The sequence below is a fragment of the Zingiber officinale genome, chromosome 1A, assembly GCF_018446385.1.
Source record: "Zingiber officinale cultivar Zhangliang chromosome 1A, Zo_v1.1, whole genome shotgun sequence".
NCBI lineage: Eukaryota > Viridiplantae > Streptophyta > Magnoliopsida > Zingiberales > Zingiberaceae > Zingiber > Zingiber officinale.
In genome coordinates, this window is record NC_055987.1 from 5,092,375 (window position 1) to 5,116,402 (window position 24,028).

The following is a 24,028-nucleotide window of genomic DNA, read 5'->3' on the forward strand; positions in this document are numbered from 1 at the left end:
ATTCTTTTAATTATATGTATATCATTGAATATCAATTTTTTATATCATATTGAGAACAATGAATGGAGGGACAAAATAGATATTAGGTATGTGATTTGGATATTCTAAAAATTTGGATACGGTAATTTATAATTATTTTTTTATTTCTAATCAAAAAAATCTTGTTATTGGAAATGAACATAATATTGTATTTTCTATAAATAATATATATCTATATTACCTATTTTGTTGTCTCTATGAATACTTCGTTTTTATGGTCTGAAAAGCTAATATTTACTATATATACATCCTTCCGCATCGCGTAGATCTCGATTGTACATTTACAAAAACACGATCATGATCTTAAATCACTCAATCACAGCCGTCCAAATCTCCAATCGATCCGAGAAACCCAAACCGTTAAACGGCTTGTCGTGCCCGGCGCGCGCGGCCGCCCCACGTATTCTCCCCGCCGGCCTCCGTCACGGCGGACCGCCGGAAGAGCCCTTCGAGCTGCGCGTCCCAGTTCCCGAACGCCGTCATGCCTCCCTCACGCCTCTGATGGCGGCCCTCGCGGAAGGCGGGGGCGGCGCCGACGGCAGCGGCCCAGCGGTCCCCGGAGAGGGAAAGGTCGTAGTTGCGGCGGCGAGTGGAGTCTGAGAGCACCTCGTAGGCCTCGTGCGCCTGCATGAAGCGCTCGGCGTAGCGGCCCTGGTCGGCGGCGGAGCGGCAGGCGTCTGGGTGCCATCGGAGGGCCTGGCGGCGGTAGGCGGCGCGGATCTCTTCGGGTCCGGCGGTGTGGGGTATAGAGAGAAGTTCATACATAGTGGAGGGAGGTGCGGCGAAGGCGGCGGCGATGGGAGTGGCCTTGAGCCTGAACTGAGGGGCTCTTGTTCTTGTAGTGGTGGTGATGGAGATGGGGGAGATGGGAGAAGAGAGAGCAAACATTATTAATTAATTGCTTCTCTATTGAGGAAAAAGGAAACAATTGAATTGAGCAGATGAAGTGAATTGCTAGGAAGGTGGTTGGAGATTTATAGAGTTTCTGATATCATAAAGAGGGCGAAGATACATAAATTATACTCTAAATTTATTTAATATTAATAGACGATCGAATTAAAAAGACACCTAAATTATTAAAATAAAAATTAAATTCAAATTATTTGAAGTTGTAAGTTTCTCTTCGAAATTGCCACATAAATCAAGTTAAAGAGGTTCAAATAGTCAACTGAAGACTTTGTTTATGGCTTGAGTTTCGTTTCAAGGTCGTGGTTAATAAAACTTCCACGTAAGTCGTAATAATTTACTAATAGAGATTATATGTGTTATAAATGTACAATACAAAGTCGTTGAAATTTCATATCCAGCCAATTATGATCGTGTCGTCTGGATGAATTCTATTGGGAAAATATATAATAACAATGGAAATTATTTTTAGTTCGATTATTATTTTGATCAATCCAACGTTGTACGGAACACTTTTTTTTTTCCACGCGCTACAACCTAGCTGCCAAGTTGTAGTACTCAAAATCAATGTCAACTAAAAGCCCATTAAATTTTTCTGCATAAAAATGCAAAAAAAAAGGATAATAATTTCCACTAATTGATGTTGATTTCCTTCTACAATTTTGGCAAGTGGGAATACAATAAATTCTTAAGGAAATGTAAAACCAAATTAAATTTTATAATTGATTAAAATAATTTTTTATTGGAGGTACATCTCAATAATAACAACAACAATAATCACCACCACACCAAATTAAAAAATGTGTCATTTGTCAAATATGTAATTAATGAATAGTGTAAAATTAGTTCGGCCAATTAGGCTTCATTTCTAACCATTTATTTTTTATCATCTAATTTATTCCTAAATACTCATTTTATGTCAATACTTAATTTATTATCTTGTTAAATACTAAGTCTCATACTTGATTTTTGTAAAATTGAGCTAGTTTTTCTCATGTTGTTATAATCCAATCAAGGTCAGGTAAGACTTCTTCTATTGATTTAGGTTCAATTTTAAATATTAGAGCTATTATTATATCGGCTTCTTGTAATGTCTTATTTTTTCTTTCTACTAGTCCATTTTATTGAGGGGTTCTAAGACATAAAAAATTTATGGTGATATCCATTAGTTTGGTAAAATTTGGTAAACATATAATTTTCAAATTCCTCCTATGATAATTTCTTATTCTATTAATTTTTGTATCTTTTTCATTTTCTATTAATTTATAGAAATTGTTGAAAGTTACAAAGGTTTCATTTTTAGTTTTTAAAATTTTACCCATGTAAATCTTGAGTAGTCATTGTTAGTGTTGTTGGACCGGCAAAAGGGGAGATAAATTGCCTTGAAAATAAATTAAAATAATCTCGAACTAGTTTTAGCAGGGATACAATATTAGTTAAGCAAATATGACATAATAAATAACAACTTTAAAAGAACTAAGTAAGAGACTAGGATTTTTACTTGGTTATAACCTGGTTATTGTAAATCTAAGGTGGTTGCAAAGCTCCACTAACAGTAGCTCATTTGATAAAGGCGAAGAAGCCTCTTACACTTTTTTAAAATCTTAGAAAGTTAATAGGAGATTAAAACAGAAATTGTTTAATGTTTACTAGCTCCAGGGGACTTTTATAGCCCCTGGAAAAATCAACAAAAAAAAATCAAAGTCAACTAAGAGCACATTAAATTTTTCTCCAAAAAAATGCAACAAAAAGGATAATAATTTCCACTAATTGATGTTAATTTCTTTCTACAGTTTGGCAAGTGGGAATCCAATCAATTCTTAAGGAAATGTAAAACCAAATTAATTTTTATAATTGATTTAAAATATTTTTTTATTGGAGGTCCATATCCACAATAACAACAACAATAATGACAACCACACCAAATAAAAAAAAAGTGTCATTTGTCAAATGTGTAATTAATGAAGAGTGTGAAATTAGTTCGGTCAATCAGGCTTCATATTTAATAACTTTTTTCATCATCTAATTTGTTTCTAAATATCCACTTTATGTCAATAATTGATTTATTATCTTGTTTAGGTACTAAGTCTCATACTTAGATTTCTGTAAAATTGAGCCAGTTCTTCTTATATTGCTATAATCCAATCAAGGTCAAGTAAGACCTTTTTATTGATTTAGGTTCAATTTTAGATATTAAAGCTATTGATTTAGGTTTCTGTATGATGATTGAGTTCTGGCTCCTAGAGTTAGATCACCTAAAATTTGATCTACTGGGTGATTAGATCTTAATCTAGTTGTTCTTATTTCATAATTAATAATTGGTTCTTCTGTTTCACTTATGGTAGATTGAGGTCTAGGTTCATCACCTTTCAAATTTGTAACACTTTGTTCATGGTTAATATTGTTAGGTTGATTATTTTTTTCATCAAAGATTAAATTGGTTGTTTCTTCAATTTTTAGGATGCTTTTATTGTAGACTCTATATGTGGTAAAAGGTGATTGGCTCACCCCCAGCGCCTTCGCCAACCCGCCCCTAGGCCAACACGGAGGAGGTAAATCACGGGTGACTATTAGCCATTAGTGTAAGTGGTCAAGGCATGGGGGAGAGCATGCTCGAACACGGCAAGTTTCGACCCCAAGACCTCATATGGAAAGACCACATGCTTCAATCATCACACCATCCTGAGGGGACTTTATTGTAGACTCTATAGGCCCTACTAGTTGTGGAATACCCTAGGAAAATACTAGCTATTGATTTGGATGTAAATTTACCTAAGTAATCTTTAGTGTTTAATATGTGTACTTTACGCTCAAATACTTTTAAATAACTTAAGTTCGGTATTTTATTATAATATATTTCATAAGGGGTTTTATTATAAAATTTATTGAGTAAAATTCTATTTTGAATATAATATGTAGTGTTTATTGCTTCTGTCCAAAATTGATTACTTAAGTTATATCCATTCAATATGGTTCTAGCGTCTTCTTGTAATGTCCTATTTTTTTATTTCCACTAGTCCATTTTATTGAGGGGTTCTAAGACATGAAAATTCATGGTGATATTCATTAGTTTGGTAAAATTCGGTAAACCTATGGTTTTCAAATCCCCCCCCCCCCCCCCCCCCCCCACGATCACTTCTTATTCTTTTAATTTTTATATTTTTTCATTTCTATTAATTTATAAAAATTGTTGAAAGTTTCAAAGGTTTCATTTTTAGTTTTTAAAAATTTTACCCATGTAAATCTTGAGTAGTCATTGTTAGTGTTGTTGGACTGGCAAAAGGGGAAGTAAATTGCTTGAAAATAAATTAGAATAATCTCGAGCTAGTTTTAGCAGGGATACAATATTAGTTAACCAAATATGACATAATAAATAACAACTTTAAAAGAACTAAGTAAGAGACTAGGATTTTTTACTTGGTTACAACCTAGTGGTTGTTAATACAAGGCGGTTGCAAAACTCCACTAAAAGTATCTCCTTTGATAAAGATGAAGAAACCTCTTACACTCTTTTAAAAGCTCAAAAAGTTAGTAGGAGATTAATATAGATAGTTGTTTAATATTTACTAGCTTCAAGGGACTTTTTATAGTCCCTGAAAAACTCTATCCAAAGCTGGAAGATGCTTTCAATAGGGTTTAAGGCGCCTTCAATAAGTGAAATCTTATCGCCGAAGATAAAACTTTATCTTTAGCTAACGGTCACTGGAAGATGCCTTCAACATGCTGGAAGACTTCAACATTGTTCATCGAAGGCGCATTCGATACTATTCATTGAAGGCACCTTCTATGAGGCAAATTAGTTCTTTAGCTGATCTCTTCGTATGGGTGATGCTCCGACTAACTAGAGTTGAGCTCACCCGAATTCAATTCCGACCTTCTCCTCGAACAAGCTTCCTCCCCGACTTCTCGTCTCTCAAACGTTGTGCACGTCTTTCTCATCCATCGGCGTACTCTTCCGTAGCACCTTATCCCTTAGATGCATCGAGTCCGTCGACTTCTTTCTTGTGACATCCTTCTTACTAGCTACGTTTTTCGCTTGACTTCTTATATTCCTAAGCTTCTGCACTCTTAGACACAATACATTAAAGACAAACAGAACCTAACTTGACTTTATTGATCACATTAAAATCAACGTGGGGTATTTACAATCTCCCTCTTTTTGATATGCATCAATCCGAGTTAACTTAAGATTAAACTAACATGAATTAAAGTATAACAACCAAAATTGCAACAAATATATCATATTATTGCAAATATGAAATGTACTAAAATTAATGTAATTTAAAATAAATGCAATAAAACCTCCCCCTAAACTCAACATCTATGTATTCTCCCCCTTTGATCATATCAAAACAATAACTAGGGAAAATAATAAAATAGTAGAAAAAAGTTGATTTTTTTGCTAGGGGTTTAAAAATAATATTCCATGTAATTTGTATTTTCATTGAAATTATTTTACTGAGAAATTAATTTTTAAGAATTAAGTTTCAAATTTCTCAAATTTAATTTTAAAAATTACTCTAACATTTTGACAAATAATGAAAATTTTTGTCAATGTCAAAGATAAGGTTTCTAATTAGTACAAAATCTTTCATAAGCTCTTGATTTGTTTTATTTTCAAAATTAATACTTTGAGATAGACATGTATTTTTTTGAAAATATAATGATTACAAATAGAAAAATTATGGTATTTTTTCTAAGTATATAAAATATGATGTTTATCTTTAGAAAAATTAAATTTTATAGAAATAAAGACTTAATAATTTTTAATAATAAAAATATTATTTTCTGTAAAAAATTTAAAATAATTTAGATAATGATAAAAAAATCTCAAAAAAATTTGTTGTGATAGGCAACATCATGTTTTACAGAAATAAATTTTTCCAAAAAAATTGATATGCGAAACATTTTTTAATTTTAACAATATAAATTTTATTAAAAAATTCAAAACAAATAATATAACAGTCAAATATTTTTAAATAATTTTTTGTTAGTAGATCAAATCATCAAATAGCATGGTAAAAATTTTCAAGTCGAAATATGAATACTAAGCATGCTAAATAATGAATTTGTTTAAGCAATATGGAAGATAAAATATATTAAATTTTAAAGCATATATAAAATTAATTTAAATTATACTAAGCATGTCCGATATAAATTTTTACTTATTAGATTTATCAAATAATTTTTAGGAATATAAGTTCCGACTATTTTTATAATTTGACGCTTGTAAAATTATAAATACTAGTTAAGCCTACTGTTATATCTAACATTTGAATATCGAAAGGTATTTGAGCATGCAGAATTTTGTTTAAGCAATTCTACTTTTTCTTTTAATTTTTTATTTTCATTTTTGATTTTATCAAACAATTCTAGTGGACATGCATTAGCTAATTTTCTTTTCAAATCAACAATTTCCCTTTTTAATTTATTATTCTTAAATTTTAGCTTATAAGGATTTAGACATTAATGTTATTCTAGAATAAAGTTGATTATGAGGTAAAAGGTATACCTCACTTATCATATCATGTTCGAAGTTGGATGCTCTCCCTTCGTTGCTTCTTTCCTCAAATGTAGCTTCTCCTTCATCAATATTTTCCTCTTGGTGACTTGCCATGAGTGTTAGTCCGACATACTCCTCCAATTTGTACTCTGATGATGACTCGTCTCATGTTGCCTTCAGATTTTTATGCTTCAGTTTGCTTGGCCCTTTGTTTTTCTCCTTTTTTTAGTTTCGGACAATCATCCTTGATGTGTCATTCTTCTTGATAGTTATAGCATCTTACTTTCCATTTTCTTGGAGCAAACTTCTTGGCTTGCGACTTGTTAAATTTGTTAGATTTAAAATACTTAGAGTGTGTTTGGTTAGGGGTTATCTTTGATAACCTTGATTATCCATCATCCAAGTTTATCAACGAAAACAATATTTGATTTAGGTAATCGATAATTCTGAGTAATATTCCATGCCCGATGCGTCAACAAAACGACATGCAATTCGGGATCGGAAAATCTCAAAAAATTGAAGTTTTTCTTGATTTTGGAGTTAATTATTTTTTTACCAAAAATATCCTTCGATAAGAGAAAAATATTTTTTAAAAAAGAAAAACATAAAGAAATAAATGAAAAACATTGAAAAAAACTTTAGAAAATAAAAAAGATGTAAAAAATAAAAAAAATGTAAAAAAATAGAAAAAGCTTTAAAAAATAAAAAATAAAAAATAATTTTAAAAAAAATATATTAAAAAAATAAAAAACCATAAAAAATGGAAATAAAATAAAAATAATAAAAAATAATATTATTATTATGTATGGTTGGTTTTGTAACTGAGGGTAATATAGTAAAATATTAAACTAGGTTATTCATTAAACCTACAAACAAATAAGTTTTTGTTGTATTACTTAGGTTGAACCAAACAACATTTGATTATATTTTATTTCCCCTAACTTTGATTATGTGATTACCTGGTAATCACATAACTAAGGTTATACATGATAACTTAAACCAAATGCACCCTTAGAGAATTTTCTTACCATGAAGGCTACTTCATCTTCGTCAATCGATGAGTCTGAATCCGGTCCGCTGGCTCTTCTAGGCTTGCATTACTAGATTCTGATTTGACCCTTTTTTTTGTCTTGCATATCGAGACTCATGTAATTTGAAAGTAGAAAAAAGATTTTATAGTATACTTACCTTGAGGTCTCTGGAGATATACTAGGAGTCTACTATAGATGTACATTCCGGTGATCTCCGGAATGCACTTAAAGCATACCTTTTCGAGTCCCTATTAGTTATCATTTCTACGAGGTTCGTTAATCGGGTGATTACCTCCTTGATTCTTCCGTGTAGATGAGCAACCATTTCACCTTCTTCCATTCGGAGGTTGCTAATTTGGTTCCGGAGTAGGTCCCGTCTTGCGATCTTTACTTCAGGTGTTCCTTCATGTAGCACTAGAAATTTCTCCCTGCAAAGTTCTTTTGCTAATTCGTAAGTTCCAATTCGACTAACTTCTTGGGGTTAAAGTACACTTAGCAGGTGGAACTCGGCTCATCCGTTCGCTATGAAGTCGGCTTGTTCTTTTTTGATCCATTAGTATTCCTATTTTTCATCTTCTTATTGGTCCTTAGGGGCTATAAAACCATATTTAATTATTAAAAATAATTCAAAATATATTTTAAAAAATACCTCCATGTGTTTCTTTCATATTGCGAACTCCCGCTCGAACTTAGGTGGGTAGATGCTGGGTCCAACCATCGTCTTTGTGCTTTAGTCGACGGTTAGTCCTTCTGAGACGATTGAGCTCTGATACCACTTATTGGTATTGTTAGATCGACAAGAGGGGGTGAATTACCCTGAAAATAAATTAGAATAATCACGAGCTAAGTTTAGCAGGGATACAATATTAGTTAACCAAAATGACATAATAAATAATAACTTAAAAAGAACTAAGTAAGAGACTAGGATTTTTTTACTTGATTATAACCTAGGTGGTTGTTAATTCAAGGTGGTTGCAGAACTCCACTAATAGTATCTCATTTGATGAAGGAGGAGAAGTCTCTTACACTCTTTGAAAAGCTTAGAAAGTTACTAGGAGATTAATACATAAGTTATCTAATATTTCCTATCTCTAGGGGTCTTTTTATTGCCCCTGGAAACTCTATCCGAAGCTAGAAGTCGCCTTTAATAGGGTTCAAGGCGCCTTCAATCAGTGAAATCATTTATAATAAAATTTGTGTATGCAAGAAAATATATTACAGAGACCTCCCACTTGTTGTGAGATATTTACCAAGACACACTAAAAAAAGAATGATACATTTATCGATCCTCAATTAAAGACTATAAATGTAAGAATATAAACTTTATTATCATTCCTAATTAACAATGACTACCTTTATTAATGGTATATTAAATACTAATATATATCTTTTTGTTTTCCATAGGATGAAATGATTAATAGAGTTGCACAAGTGCCTCAGTATGCTATAGAGAGAGAGAGAAGTTACAAACTCTATCCACCGATGTTGTAAATGAAATTTATTTTGATGTTGTCATTGGAACAAAAAAAACTCCCTCTACGGCCTTGGCTCCTAGGTAAAAGTCACTTATGAGCGTGTGAGGGATCCAAGGGGTCGTCATCCTGGTTTTTCATCATCTACTGAAGTGGAATCCTTAAGGAAAGAAAATCAAGAATTGAAGGATCAGATGATGACAGTAGAGGCGTTGATTGATGATCGGGTGTAGACGACAGTAGAGAAACATATGCATGAATTCTTTGCTCGCTTTTCATTAATGAGTCATTCTGTGATCCTGTCGGGAAGCTGAGAAGATGAACCTGTTGGAATGACGTGTTTGGAATGTTGACCGCACCTCCATGACCCGGATGGTGAGCTATCTTCTGTGTTGACCAAGTCATCGGAAGACCTCCGATTAACGCTACCTGCAGCCAGCGACCGGGTCGCCCCGGTCTTTGGTACCCCGATGCTCGAGGCGGGTCCCATGAATATATAAGCAACCGAATAGTGATACCACAACTAAATAAGTACAAGACGAGTACGGTGACGTACCCTGACCCCGGGGGGCGCCCTCGGATAGATCGGTGAGCTAATTGTGCTGCTGATCAAGTCGTCGCGACCCTGAAGGATAGATGAATGTGTAAGCTGGGGAGTTGGATCTGCCCGCCGGGAGCCGAACGTGACCTAGATCCGGCGAATAACAGGCCGACTGAGAGATAATATCGACACGCCGGCGGAGAGATGACGTCGGCACGCAAGCCGGGATATAATATCGGCACGCAGGCAGAACACACCACAACGGCGCGTAAGCCGAAATACAACGGTGGCTCGCAGGCCAACACAACACCAAAAACGCTAGTCGGCGTGGATCGAAGGATGACCACAGTTGTGCAATCAGTGGTGGTCATGGATCGGCCAATGGATGCCACCGGATGCAATAGCGTCCGACTCCGGATGAAGGCGGCGAGAGGGGCTCAGATCTGTCTGGCATGCGTGAGAAAAGGAAGAGGACTGCAGACCTTAGATCGAGCCAGCGTCAGAAGCGGCAACAGTGCGTCGGTGCCAAAGACGACGAAGAGGGGCGTCGGCCTCGGAGAAGAGGGGAGGTGGCGGTTGGAGGTTGCTAACGGAGCTCAGTCGGAGCTTCTAAATGAAAGCAATAGCCAAAATGGGGTGTGGTCTACATAAGCAGCAGAGTCAAAGAATGAGAGGAGAGGAGCGACCGACGGTCGGCGCTGGCGAGGAGAGGGGCGGTCGACGGTCGACGTGAGGCGCTCGGAGGAGTCAAGGCCGCTCCAATGGCGGCGGCGGCGATGAAGCCCAACCTCTCTTCCTGTTGGCGGCGTTCGGGTGTAGGCTGGAGGAAAGGAGGGAGAGGAGCGGTCGGCGGCCGGCGTCGGCGCTGGTGAGGAGGGAGGAAGGAGCTCCTCTTGGTGGCGGACCAAAAATGTGTGCCCCCTCCCCTCCGCGTGAACAGTGCTACCCCTTAAAACCAAAACCTAATTGCTCTCAAATGTCCAAAATCCCCTCCCCTCTTATCTCTTCACCGTATCACAAGCCTCCATCTCAAGTCTAGTCGAAGGAGGTGCAAGTCTGACTGACTAGACAGTCTATCACAAAAGGCTGACCCACTCTCGATAACCGAATCAAATCGCTGAATCCATAGTGTACTGCCACGTACGCGATCGCTATAGTAATGGTGTCGCATGAGATGGTAACGGTGCCGAGCAGACTACGAAAAATAGTACCAAGCCAATAGTCGGATAGATGCAGAGCAGGTGGCAAAATGAGCAACGAGGAAAATGCTAGTCGACCGAGCGACAAACAGGATGATGAGTAGACCGAGTGGACGAGACCATCGAGCGCACGACCACGAAGATGTCTGCCAATCAACCATAAGATGTTGACCATACCACCGAGAGAATGTCGAGCGTTTAACCGAGTTGTTCAAATGTATGGTCGAGCGTTATCGGTCGGACGACTACGAGAGTGCCAAACAAGCGGCCCGGAGAATGCCGACAGGGCGACCGTAAAATGCCGATCGGATTGCTGTAAAATGCGACCAGGAGATCAAAGTGTCAACCGAGCGATGAAACATAGTGCCGAGCGGTTGTCAGGCAAGCTCTCGGCCGAACGCTAAGTGAGCGCATAGGCGAATACCGAGCGAGCGATGAATCAACGTGGGGTAGGAGTGGAGCCCAAAAACTGAGCGGGAGCATAGCCCGTGAAAGTGAGTGCGCATAGACGAAAGTCATGAGCCAAATGGGTGCATCGCACGTGAACTGAACTGGAGTGTAGCCCGTGAGTCGAAGGCGCATGGAAGCAAAATTCGTGAGCTGAACGGGCGCATCGCACGCGAAATCGAATGCGCACGGAAACGAAAGTCGTGAGCCGAACGGGCGCAGAGCCTATGAGATATTATGGCCCGAAACCAACGGAGATACTCTCGTTCACGACCATTGGAGATAGCTCGACCCCGAACGGGGGAGATAAGCTGCTCTGATGCTCCGTGACCAATGAAGACCTCTCGACCCCGGACGGGGGAGATAAGAGATTCAATGAGCTGGTCTGAGACCAGTGAAGATCACTCGACCCCGAAGGGGGAGATAAGGAAATATGATATTCTGGTCCGAGACCAGTGAAGATCACTTGACCCCGAACGGGGGAGATAAAATATCTGATATGCTGGTTCGCGACCAGTGAAGATCGCTCGACCCCGAACGGGGGAGATAAGGAAATATGATATGCTGGTCCGATATGTGACAATTGCTTGACCCCGAATGGGGGAGATAGAAGATCCGCTGGTGGCAATCGCTCGACTCCGAACGGGGGAGATAGAAGATCCGATGGTGACAATCGCTTGACCCCGAACGGGGGAGATAGAAGATCCGATATGATGATTGCTCGACCCCGAACGGGGGAGATAGAAGATCCGATGGTGACAATCGCTCGACCCCGAACGGGGGAAATAGAAGATCCGATATGACGATCGCTCGACCCCGAACGAGGGAGATAGAAGATCCGATAATGACAATCGCTCGACCCAGAACGGGAGAGATAGAAGATCCGATAGTGACAATCGCTCGACCCCGAACGGGGGAGATAGAAGATCCGATATGACGATCGCTCGACCCCGAACGGGGGAGATAGAAGATCTGATATGACGATCACTCGACCCCGAACGGGGGAGATAGAAGATCCAATGATGACAATCGCTCGACCCCGAACGAGGGAGATAGAAGATCCGATATGACGATCGCTCAACCCCGAACGGGGGAGATAGAAGATCCGATGGTAACAATCGCTCGACCCCGAACGGGGGAGATAGAAGATCCGATGGTGACAATCGCTCGATCCCAAACGGGGGAGATAGAATATTTGATAAGTTGGTCTGAGACCAGTGAAGACCACTCAATCCCGAACGGGAGATACATGCTCTGATAAGCTAGTCGGTGAAGGCACAGATTTAAGGTCGTCGCTCGACCGTCGGTGGAGACCTGGATTTAACGTCGCTGCTCGACAGTCTTCAAGGCAGGGTTTTATAGTCGTCTCTTCGACTCTGGGGTTTAACGTTGCCGCTCGATGGTCTTCAAGGCGGGGTTTTTATAGTCGTCGTTTCGACTCTAGGGTTTAACGTCGCCGCTCGACGGTCTTCAAGGCGGGGTTTTTATAGTCGTCGCTTCGACTCTAAGGTTTAACGTCGCCACTCGACAGTCTTCAAGGTGGGGTTTTTATAGTCGCTGCTTCAACTTTAGGGTTTAACGTCGCCGCTCGATGGTCTTCAAGGCGGGGTTTTTATAATCACCGCTTCGACTTCTAGAGCCCGTGGCTCTAATATAATATACACACCCGGCCGATCGGCTCGGGGGTCTTCGACATCGAGCCCGTGACTCTAATATAATATACACACTCGGCTGATCGGCTCGGGGGTCTTCGACATCGAGCTCGTGGCTCTAATATAATATACACACCCGGCCGGTCAGCTCGAGGGTCTTCGTCATCGAGCCCGTGGCTCAGATATAATATACACACCCGACCGATCGGCTTGGGGGTCTTCGACATCGAGCCCGTGGCTCAGATAAATACACACCCGCCCGATCGGCTCGGGGGTCTTCGACATCGAGCTCGTGGCTCAGATATAATATACACACCTGGCCGATCGGCTCGGGGGTCTTCGACATCGAGCCCGTGGCTCAGATATAATATACACACCCGGCCGATCGCCTCGGGGGTCTTCGACATCGAGCCCGTGGCTCAAATAAATACACACTCGGCCGATCAGCTTGGGAGTCTTCGACATCGAGCCCGTGGCTTAGATAAATACACACCCGGCCGATCGGCTCGGGGGTCTTCGACATCGAGCCTATGGCTTAGATAAACACACACCCGATCGATCGGCTCGGGGATCCTCGATCGAGGAACTATGGCAGATCATATATCTGAAAGAGAGAATATAACGAAAAAACTAACCTGCCGACCAGCAAAGGATCTGATTCAATTCCTCGACTCCCGAATACCCGTGGACTGAGGCGAATACGATATGCTCGTCAAAACCCACCAAGGTCATGAATATAGCAAAATTTTCCGACGTCTTTCGTCTCTACGTTCCAGATCAAGCGAAGTTCCCACAGACGACGCCAAATATGATCTTGTCAGGAAGCTGAGAAGACGAACCTGCCGGAATGACGTGTTTGGAATGTTGACCGCACCTTCATGACCCGAATGGTGAGCTATCTTCTGTGTTGACCAAGTCATCGGAAGACATCCGGTCAATGCTATCTGCAGCCAGCGATCGGGTCACCCTGGTCTCTGGTACCCCGATGCTCGAGGCAAGTCCTACGAATATATAAGCAGCCGAATAGTGATAGAATAACTAAATAAATACAAGACGAGTACGGTGATATACCCTGGCCCCGGGGGGCACCCTTGGATGGATCGGTGAGCTAGTTATGCAGCTGATCGAGTCATCGCGACCCTGAAGAATAGATAAATGTGTCAGCTAAGGAGCTGGATCTACCCGTTGGGAGCTGAGCATGACCTGGATCCGGTGAATAACAGGTCGACTGAGAGATAATATCGGCACGCCGGCGGAGAGATGACGTCGGTGCGAAGGCCGAGATATAATATCAGCACGCAGGCCGAACACACCACAACGACGCGTAAGCCGAAATACAACGGTGGCTCGCAGGCCAGCAGAGCACCAAAAACGCTAGTCGGCGTGGATCGGAGGATGACCACAGCTGTGCAATCAGTGGTGGTCGTGGATCAGCCAATGGTTGCCACTGGATGCAATAGCGTTCGGCTCCGGATGAAGGCTGCAAGAGGGGCTCAGATCTGTCTGGCATGCGTGAGAAAGGGAAGAGGACTGCAGACCTCAGATTGAGCCGGTGTCGGAAGCGACAATAGGGCGTCGGTGTCAGAGACGGCGAAGAGGGGCGTCGGCCTCGGAGAAGAGGGGAGGTGGCAGCTGGAGGTTGCTAACGGAGCTCAGTCGGAATTTCTAAATGAAAGCAATAGCCAAAATGGGGCGTGGTCTACACAAGCAGCAGAGTCAAAGAATGAGAGGAGAGGGGTGGCCGGCGGCCGACGCTAGCGAATGAGGAGTCAAGGCCGGTCCAGTGGCGGCAGCGGCGATGAAGCCCAACCTCTCTTCCTGTTGGCGACGCTAGGGTGCAGGCCGGAGGAAAGGAGGGAGAGGAGAGGAGCGGTCGGCGGCCGACGTTGGCGCTGGCGAGGAGGGAGGAAGGAGCTCCTCTTGGCGGCGGGCCAAAAATGCGCGCCCCCCTCCCCTCCGCGTGAACAGTGCTACCCCTTAAAACCAAAACCTAATTGCTCTCAAATGTCCAAAATGCCCTCACCTCTTATCTCTTCACCGTATCATTCTGCTTTTTGAACGCCGCATGATTTTGACTCTTAGGAGACTCAGAACCTGAACACTACTAATTACTAGCTCAATTTGAGGTGTGTTGACTTAGCATTTTTGTTTATCACTTATAAAAAAATGTAAAATGATTTTGTTATTTTTGATACTATATGTATCTATAATTGTATTTCATCTTTTCAGGAATAATGTAGATAAATGTTTATTCTATCACCATCATTTCAAACTCTCATGAAGGTATATATTTGTTTTCACATTTTTCTTCAAACTCTCATTTATCACTTATAATCAGTTTTTACATTTTTTTTTGATAAATAATTTTGAGTTCTTGTATATCTAGTTTAACTTTAAATTCATATATGGGTAAGATTATTTCAAAATAGAAAATATAGTAAAGTTTTAACCATATGCTTGTATTTTATAATAATCTATCATATTGTACTTATTGCAGGATCGAATGATAAGATGTGATAATGATGAATAGTGTACTGGTTTTTTTACCATGATCATGTAGATTTGAACACTATATGTTTGGTTTTATGATGGAAGTATTTGGAATGTTTTTGAACCATATATAGGATGATTTATTGATATAATGAATATTGAATGTATCATTATTTTGTAACTATGTTGGTTTGTTGATCTATATTTATTTTGTTGGTACATTGAATGTTGATGCAACTATTGATATTGTTGTCATGTTGATATCGTTGTTGATATCGTTGTTTATGTGATACATGATTGATGTTGATATCGTTGTTTATATTGATATCATTTTTATGTGATATCGTTGTTGATATCGTTGATATGTGTAAACACGATTGAAAACTTAATTAAAGGAGGTTATGTCAAAATTTTACTGAAGATTAGTAGAAATACACTTTCCGCCGCTAATTTTATCAACAGAACATTTTTTCCTTTGCTAATTAGTGTTGACAACGAAACTTTTAGCGACTGAATTATTTGATTGCTAATCTTGATTATTCATGTAGTTTTTGAGCAACCTGTGAGCATCTAGTGTTAATTTAAAAAAAAAAAAAATACTTCCTTTAGCCTAAACCGTAAAAAAGAATTTAATACACAAAGTTGATATGCTACACGATTCTATATTTATGCCTGTGCGCGATTTTCACTGTAGCAGTGCCCCCATCACATTTTTTTTTACTATAGCACCATCCCATCAAAAATTAAAAACCTTAAACCCTTCGTCTCCCCTTTCCGTCTCAAAAACTCAAACGTTTTGAACCCTCAGTCTCCCCTTTCCCTCTCAAAAGTCAAACATTTCGAACCCTCCTCCTTCGAGCTCCCTTGCGCTAGCCTTCAGTATCGCCTCGCCTTGCCTTGCTTGTCTGTGCCTATTTATCTACATGTACGTGTTCATATTCTACTATCTATCTATTGGCGCAGTTTGCACCAATGATCAATCTAAGTCTTGATGAAAGACAAGTTGATTAAAGTTAGATGTATTATTGGTCTAACCTTGTTACTGAGTGTGTAGGGTTGATTAAACTTGATGGGTCAAGAGGACCAGACACGAGACAGGAAGTCCAATCGAGATGTGTGATTCCTTATTGGTAAAGTCTAGATGTGAAATTCTGGCAGGAGGTCAGGATGTTCAATTTCCAATGGGTTAAAATCAGATGTGTGATTCCGGCAGGAGGTCAGGATATACAATTCCTGATTGGCAAAGTCCGGATGTGTGATTCTGACAGGAAGACCTAGTGGGTCAGATTGGAAGTTAAGGAGGTAACTTGACATTTGGTAAGTGGATGTAAGTCGGTGTTGTAGAAGCTATGGGCCTGTAGTTGCTACAATGTGGTTATGATTTTTTAAATTATATTTTAGCATCTACGAGCCCTTAGCTGCTGTAATGTGAAGTCTATGTTATAGTAGCTACGAACTTGTAGCTATTACAATGTGATCATGATAAGATAAATCACATTGTATTGGCTATGGACCCATAGCTACTAAAATATAAAGTCTGTGTTATAGCAACTACAGACCTATAGGTGCTACAACATGGTCATGATTTGATAAATCACATTGTAGCAGCTACATGCCCATATGTGCCCATAGCTGCTATACCATTATCTTGATTAAGTAAATTTCACCAACTACTCCCATTGCATTTAATGGATTATAACTCTGGAAATGATTTTTCAACTCCCTGAATTAAATTCACCTTCTCCCTTACATTTAATAGGCTATACCTCTGGAATTGATAAACTCACACTATTATAAAGATGACATTCTAAACCCTTTGCCCATCATTATCCTAAACCCTAACCCTTCAATTACAAATAATGACTTCTCCTTCCCAAATCATGGCACGTTTGGGAGCTAAGAAAACAACACCTTCTCCTAGTCCCATGATACTAGTTTGACAGCTTCCTCTTCTTTGGGGGTCTTGGGAAAACTCTATGCCATCTCTGACATTTAAACTAGCGAAAACCTTATAGCAAAAGTGGATCAAGCAGTGTGCCAGTTAAAGGGAGCCCTTCAAACACTGGTGGTGACTCAGGCATCTCTAAAAGAAGCCATCAATCTTCTGGAAAGCAATGGTTACTAGGGTCTCGATTTATAAGTCCGTAGGCCAGGATGATCATTTTATTGATCTTCCTTTTGTTTTGTTGATCTTCATTTTATTTTGTTGGTGTCCTATAATGACTATTATCCTTATTTTGTTCATCTTTTAGAATTTGTAACTCTTACCTTTAATGTTGAATAGTGGGTTGATGATATATCTCAACCTTGTATAAACATGTTATAGCAGCTATAGTTTCGTAGCCGCTACAAAGCAAGTTTGACATTGTAACAACTATGAAACCGTAGCTACTATAACGTAATTTACAACTTGTTCCAGTATGTTGTAGCAGCTATGGTTTCAAAGCTGCTACAACACAAATTTGATGTTGTAGCAGCTATAAAATCGTACGTATGCTGCTACAACATGGTTCACAGCTTATATAAATGTTGTAGCTATTGGATTAAGTCACACGTGAGAGGGGGTGAATCATGTGGTTTTGAAAACTTGTTTCTTTTTGAAATTGAAAAGATAAGTACACAGCGAAAAATAAAGAAGAAAAAGAACACAAGAAAACACGGTCAGTTTTACTTGGTTCGGAGTCTTCGGCGACTCCTACTCCAAGACTCAGGTCCCGCGGACCTATCGATGAGTAATTCACTAAAATACCTCTTTTGGTACCTCTGAAAGAAGGAATCGAGTATAAAGAATGTAGTACAAGTGTAACAGACTATACTTCCCTTTTTTAGTAATTAAATAAAAAATTTTAACTTCGTTACTGACACCTAGGGATCGAAGTGAAAGGGCTCGTGTGTCGGTGTCAGTCTGTCGACCGCAATTGGAAGTCATCGGAGTAGTCATCGGGTGCAACAGCTTCACAGTAAAGTCTTAGTAGGAAGTCAGCGCAGTCAGAACCTCGAATTGATGCGTAATAGCTCGTATATAAGTTATTGTGTGAAGCTTAACCGAGTCTGGCTTATAAAGGCCATGGAAGGCTCCTTTCATAGGCATTGAAGACGTCTCTAATGGGCCAAATCCAATCCCAAATTTATTGCGCCTTATCTGTGATGATATCCAAATTTTATCCCTTGGAAAGCGTGTTCCATGAATAGTGCGAAGGCGCCTTCCAATGCTTGAAGGCACCTTCAGGTACTATTCATCCGAAGGATTTTTGCTCCTTTTACCCAACAAGTTGTGTTAGTCCAAAACTAAAACATCTATCCTGTAAAATAAAGTTAGTACAATAAAAATAAATAGTAATTAGCTTCTGTCCTCCTAGGATCAGGAACTAGTCAAGCTCTCAAATTAGGGATCCAAAATGGACCTAACCTGAACCGACACCTACTGTCCCTCAATCGAGACGCGTCCATACAAAGTCACTCTCATCCAGTGACTTACCTTTACTTACCATCTTGTAGTCGGTTAACTAGTCTTCTGACCCACCAAGTCTTCATGCCAGTTGTCCAGTTCACAGACCCAACTGGACTTCTACTAGTTGTCTGATCCTTCGGACCTAACTAGACTTTCTTCCAGACATCCAGTTGGCCTGTTGACCTATCTGGACTTCGTACCAGTTATCTGATCCCGCGAACCTAGCTGAATTTCAGTCTGGTGTCCGGTTCTTTGGACTTGTCAATTCTTGTATACTTTGTAACACAATTAGATCACAAAACACCTAACTTAACTCACTTGTCACTCATTAAAATCTAAGTTAGACCATTAGTGCAAACTGCACTAACAGTGGCAGCTACAGTTTTGTAGCATCTATAACACAAGTTTGATGTTGTAGCAACTACTAAACCGTTGTTGCTATAATGTGGTTCGTAGCTTGTATAAACACGTTGTAGCAGCTATGGTTTTATAGCTGCTACAATACAAGTTTGATACTATAGCAGCTACAAAATCATAGCTGCTATAATGTGGTTCATAGCTTGTATAAACACGTTGTAGCAGCTATGGTTCCGTAGTTACTACAACACAAGTTTGATGTTGTAGCAGCTACAAAACTGTAGCTTCTACAATGTGATTCACATCTTTGTACAAACTGAAAATATTTAAGTAGTAAACCATAACCACAACCATAGAAGTATAGAACAAATGTTTGAAAGAAGCATCGAGATCAAACAACAAAATAAATGACACTAATTGCAACTTAGACAATATATATTAGGAACTAATTTCAACATTATAGTTAACGGAACACAACCACTAATTACAACATATTATAGTTAACTAACACAAATAACTGTTTGAATTTGGCCAGATAATACACACAACATTGAAAACATTATATATTCTCAAAAGATGCAGAACTAGAGTTTGTTGTTATAACTTGCAACAATAAAGATAATTATTAACTAAAATTTCTAAATCAATAAACCATTATAATTAAATAAAATGAAACTTTGATAGTACTAACTATAAATGTCAACTCTTCTTCATATGTATCATTATCACTAGTATGATGATTACCTATACTTAATCTGGCAATGAACACATCGTCACATTTATAAAATTTTCTAAAATTACTTGGTTTACAAATAAAATTATCAAACAAATGCAAAATTAATTGATACATACCCTTGTTATAAAATTAGACAGTTGTACATGTCATGTGACACACTTTGATGTCTGCATCCACGATATAGCCTGGACTTCGAGGTTGACTTCTCATTTGATAATTTTAATATCTTCCCACATCTCCTTGTTCTTACTAAAGAATGATCAATAATACTAGGGGACTCATCCATAGATTTCTTCCTTTAACTCTATCACTGCATGTTGTACTAATGTTCATCTCTTTAATTGTATTATATATACAATGAAAGTCTCGCACATGCGTGGACATTGAGTCACACAACATATCAACAATATATATCAGAGTTGATATGTTGCGCGACTTCACGTCTGTACCTGTGCATGACTTTCACTATAGCAGTACCCCATCACTTTTTATTTTTTTTTATCATAGCACCACCCCATCAGAAATTTAAATACCGTAAATCCTTCATCTCCCCTTTCCCTCCCAAAAAGTCAAACATTTCAAATCTTTCGTCTCCCATTTCCCTCTCAAAAAGTCAAACATTTCGAACCCTCCTCCTTCGAGCTCTCTCATGCCGCCCTTCACCGTCTTCACCAATCAACTCCCTTGGTGCCACCTCGCTTTGTCTCATCTGCCTGTGACTGTTCATCTATATGTACATGCCCATATTCTATTATCTATCTTTTAACTCTCTGCTCCTGCCACATCTTAGGGGTTTAGGGTTTAGCATATTATAGCAACTATGATTTGGTAGCTGCTACAACATTCTTGTTTCGAGACGTTGTAGCAGCTACAATTTGGTAGCTGCTACAAGGTGGAAACCCTAAAATAAGAACATTCTCGTCACACCACGTTGGTAGCTACTACAATTTGGTAGTTGTTGCAACATTCTGGTCACACCAAGTTGTAGTAGCTATGCTACAATGTGCTGGTCACATCGGGATGTAGCAACTATGATTTTATAGCTGCTACAACATAGTGTGACCAGCACGTTCTAATCAAAACTAGCTGAATTATTATTTTATTGTTCAAACTCACATTGTAACGTATCATTTTATAGAAATAAATGTCGTCTAGTGTATCAATGTCCCACAGAAGCTCTACTTCTCGTTCATACCGTAAGAAAATGCAATGGAAAAACAATGTCCCCTAGTTTAAGTCGTTCATAAAAGCACTAGAACCAGATGATCGATAGTTGGAGTTTTAAGTAGAAGCCCATTTACCTGGGCATTAGACATACCGCATATTGCAAATATCAGAAGTTGTGTACAAAATATGTTTGACAATTGAAACTATGATGCTAAGTGTTTCATCTTTCAAAATTAGAAGATTAGATTAACAAGAAAAGATATTGCACTAATTCTAGGACTTTCAGATCATGGTGGTGTTACAGTAGGGGAAAAAAGTGATGAGGCACTACTACTGTGAAAGTCGTGCACACACACACACACACACACACACACACACACACACACACACACACACACACACACACATATATATATATATATAGCCTATGTGTGTGTATATATACACACACACCTCCTGTATCTGACTCTCGTGCCAGACTGAGTCTGAGTGAGTGAAGTGCACTCAGTTGCTCATGGAGGTGAGTACCATAACATTACTCTCTATCTCTGTCTCTATACTAGTGATCGTCCACACGTGTTGTGTGAGCTAGGCCCCTTATCCCAAGTGGGGTAATGCAGGAAGAGATTTGAGGGAAGAAGAATTATCATATAGAAAATAGTTTTAATTTTTTAGTATTGTCCCTACTTTTATTTTTTTAGTATGGCAAGACTCTAATATTTTTATAATTTACTTTTATTTTTTTAGTGTGGCAAGACTCTAATATTTTTATAATGTTATATACCTCTAGGGGTACTTACAAAAAATTAAGGTGGGGCAACTACCCCATTAAAACTATATGTGGCTTCACCCTTGATTGCGTGTGTAATATAATACATGAATGTGTGTGGGTAACGGAGTCTCCTTTATAAAAAAATTAATTTAATTCTTTATATCAGATATTAAACTAATAAGAACAAATACTACACTTAATTTTAACGAAAAGGTTGCCCATAAATTGGGTAAGGGTGCGTCAGACTCATGCAATGGTGCAATGCTAGAGTGACGCTCGAGAATCCTAGTAGCAAGCTACTGTAACAAACACCCCCTTATAAAATTTAATTTAATATCATACTTAATCTAAGCTAAAAAACCAAGAAAAATATGCTTTTTAACATTGCTAGCTCAAGATATTTATAGAAACTTCTCTGCTCACAACGTTGCAATGTGTTTTTGGAAATTACGAATAAATCTTGAAATTATTCTTAGTGTGAAAAGGAAAAAAAAGACATTAACATAATTTCATTTTTAGGTTTCACCAAATTGTTAGTAAAGAGATAGATTCTTACTAAAATAGTAAAATATATATAAAAGATTTTTTTACTACTTGCCTTATGGTGCTCATCTTGTGTGCACTATTTATATATATATTTTTTTAGAATTTAGGATTAAGGTTATAATATTTAAGCTAAATAAATTTTTTAAAAAAATACCTATGGAGCTCTCAAGGTGGGTAACTAGAATAACAAGCCCCTTTCTCTATACATATTATGGTGTCTTTTAACTTAAATAATAATAAAAAAATAAAAATTAAATAGATCAAAGGAATAATGGTCCCATCATCTTTGCAATTTATAAGACTTCTAGGACCACTAATTAATATTGATTGATTTTAAATAAAGTTAGTAGCTAGTACTGATCAATGTAACTCAAGTATTACAAACAATATTTGATTCAAATCAAAGTATAATTAGTAGAGATAAAATTGAAAACGAGTAATCATCAAATATAATCAAATAAGTAGATGCGTGACTAATTATATTCATCGAGCTAAATATAATCTTAATGACTTTGATTGTTTATTGATATTTTAGCTTCGTTCAAGGTTTAGTATAATACTTGTATATTGAAACAAATAACTCACTTTCAATTATTGCTTTTTGTAATTTAGTTTTATCTTTTTATTTGTCTATAATGTCTATATTTCTCATTTTCTGTAAATTTGACTACAAGGGTTCGTTGGACGTCCAAGATGCCTAGTTCAATACCTAATACAATTCTTTCTTAATTACACTTTTTCAATACCAAGGAAAGTGATATCACTGCTAGACATGTAACAAAATTCATTCATCATTAGTATATCTCCTTGTACTGTGTTAACTTGTAAATATTTTTATTTATGAGCCCTGGGACGAATTGACAGGGGCGTTAAGGATGAGCGTACTCGTCTTTTTGCCACCTTATAAACATTTCTATCTAACTTTCTTAAAATAGCTTCTTGTCTTTTATTAATTAACTCTAATTTTCAAATGAAATATAGTGTAGGCCTTCTTACACATGTTACTCTTTAAAAATTAACGAGGGTTCGAACCCCACCTATAATATATTTGTAAAAAAAATTTCTCCAAATAGGAGATATAACTAAAGGATATTGGGTTTCTGAGCTGGCCGCCACGTGTACTTCCCGATTTATCTTAGTGACCGATGAAAAACTTTCATGGAATCGAGTCGATCATCCAGAGATAATCAATTAGACTAACTGAAATTATCATTTTTTTTTCTTTAAAACTTAATGAATATTAAATTCTGAATCACATAAGTTAATTACTTTTCATTAATATATGAGATAAACAATCATTAGTATATCTATCCATTTATTTACATTATAGTAGATCTTCCAATTTAGTTGAATAAATTTATCCAAAAATATTGAAGAAGTCCTACTTATAAAGTCATCTATGTGTCACTTGTACTTCCCAAAAAGAAAGTTTAATCAATTTGAATCGTGACAATAGAAAGTAAACTAAAACGTTATATTCTATCATTTTCAAAGCATTTTAAGGTCATAAGCCACTTGCCAATTTTTGATCATTCTTAATCGTGTGTGCTTGAAATTAGCACTCGTTACTCGTGAAAGCAAACTTCGATTGAAATTTATGAAAAAAGTCTTTCAAACATATGGAAACCATTTAAAATTATTTGAAGTTGTTTGCAACTTTCTCTTCGACTAGTCTAATTTGCTACTCAAAGTATGACAGAGACATTCAAGCAGTCAATC

General features: G+C 38.1%; 1 protein-coding gene and 2 pseudogenes across 1 annotated transcript; all 3 read right to left on the reverse strand.

Annotated features, from left to right (window-relative positions):
• Nucleotides 1-399: 399 nt before the first annotated feature.
• LOC121996093 (chaperone protein dnaJ 20, chloroplastic-like) lies at nucleotides 400-927 on the reverse strand. Its single transcript, XM_042549912.1, has one exon. The coding sequence runs from the start codon at nucleotides 925-927 to the stop codon at nucleotides 400-402; it is 528 nt and encodes a 175-aa protein (XP_042405846.1).
• Nucleotides 928-21,830: 20,903 nt separating this feature from the next.
• Nucleotides 21,831-21,980, reverse strand: LOC122039397 (annotated as a pseudogene).
• A 13-nt stretch (nucleotides 21,981-21,993) lies between these two features.
• On the reverse strand, nucleotides 21,994-22,136 carry LOC122039269 (annotated as a pseudogene).
• Nucleotides 22,137-24,028: the final 1,892 nt, after the last annotated feature.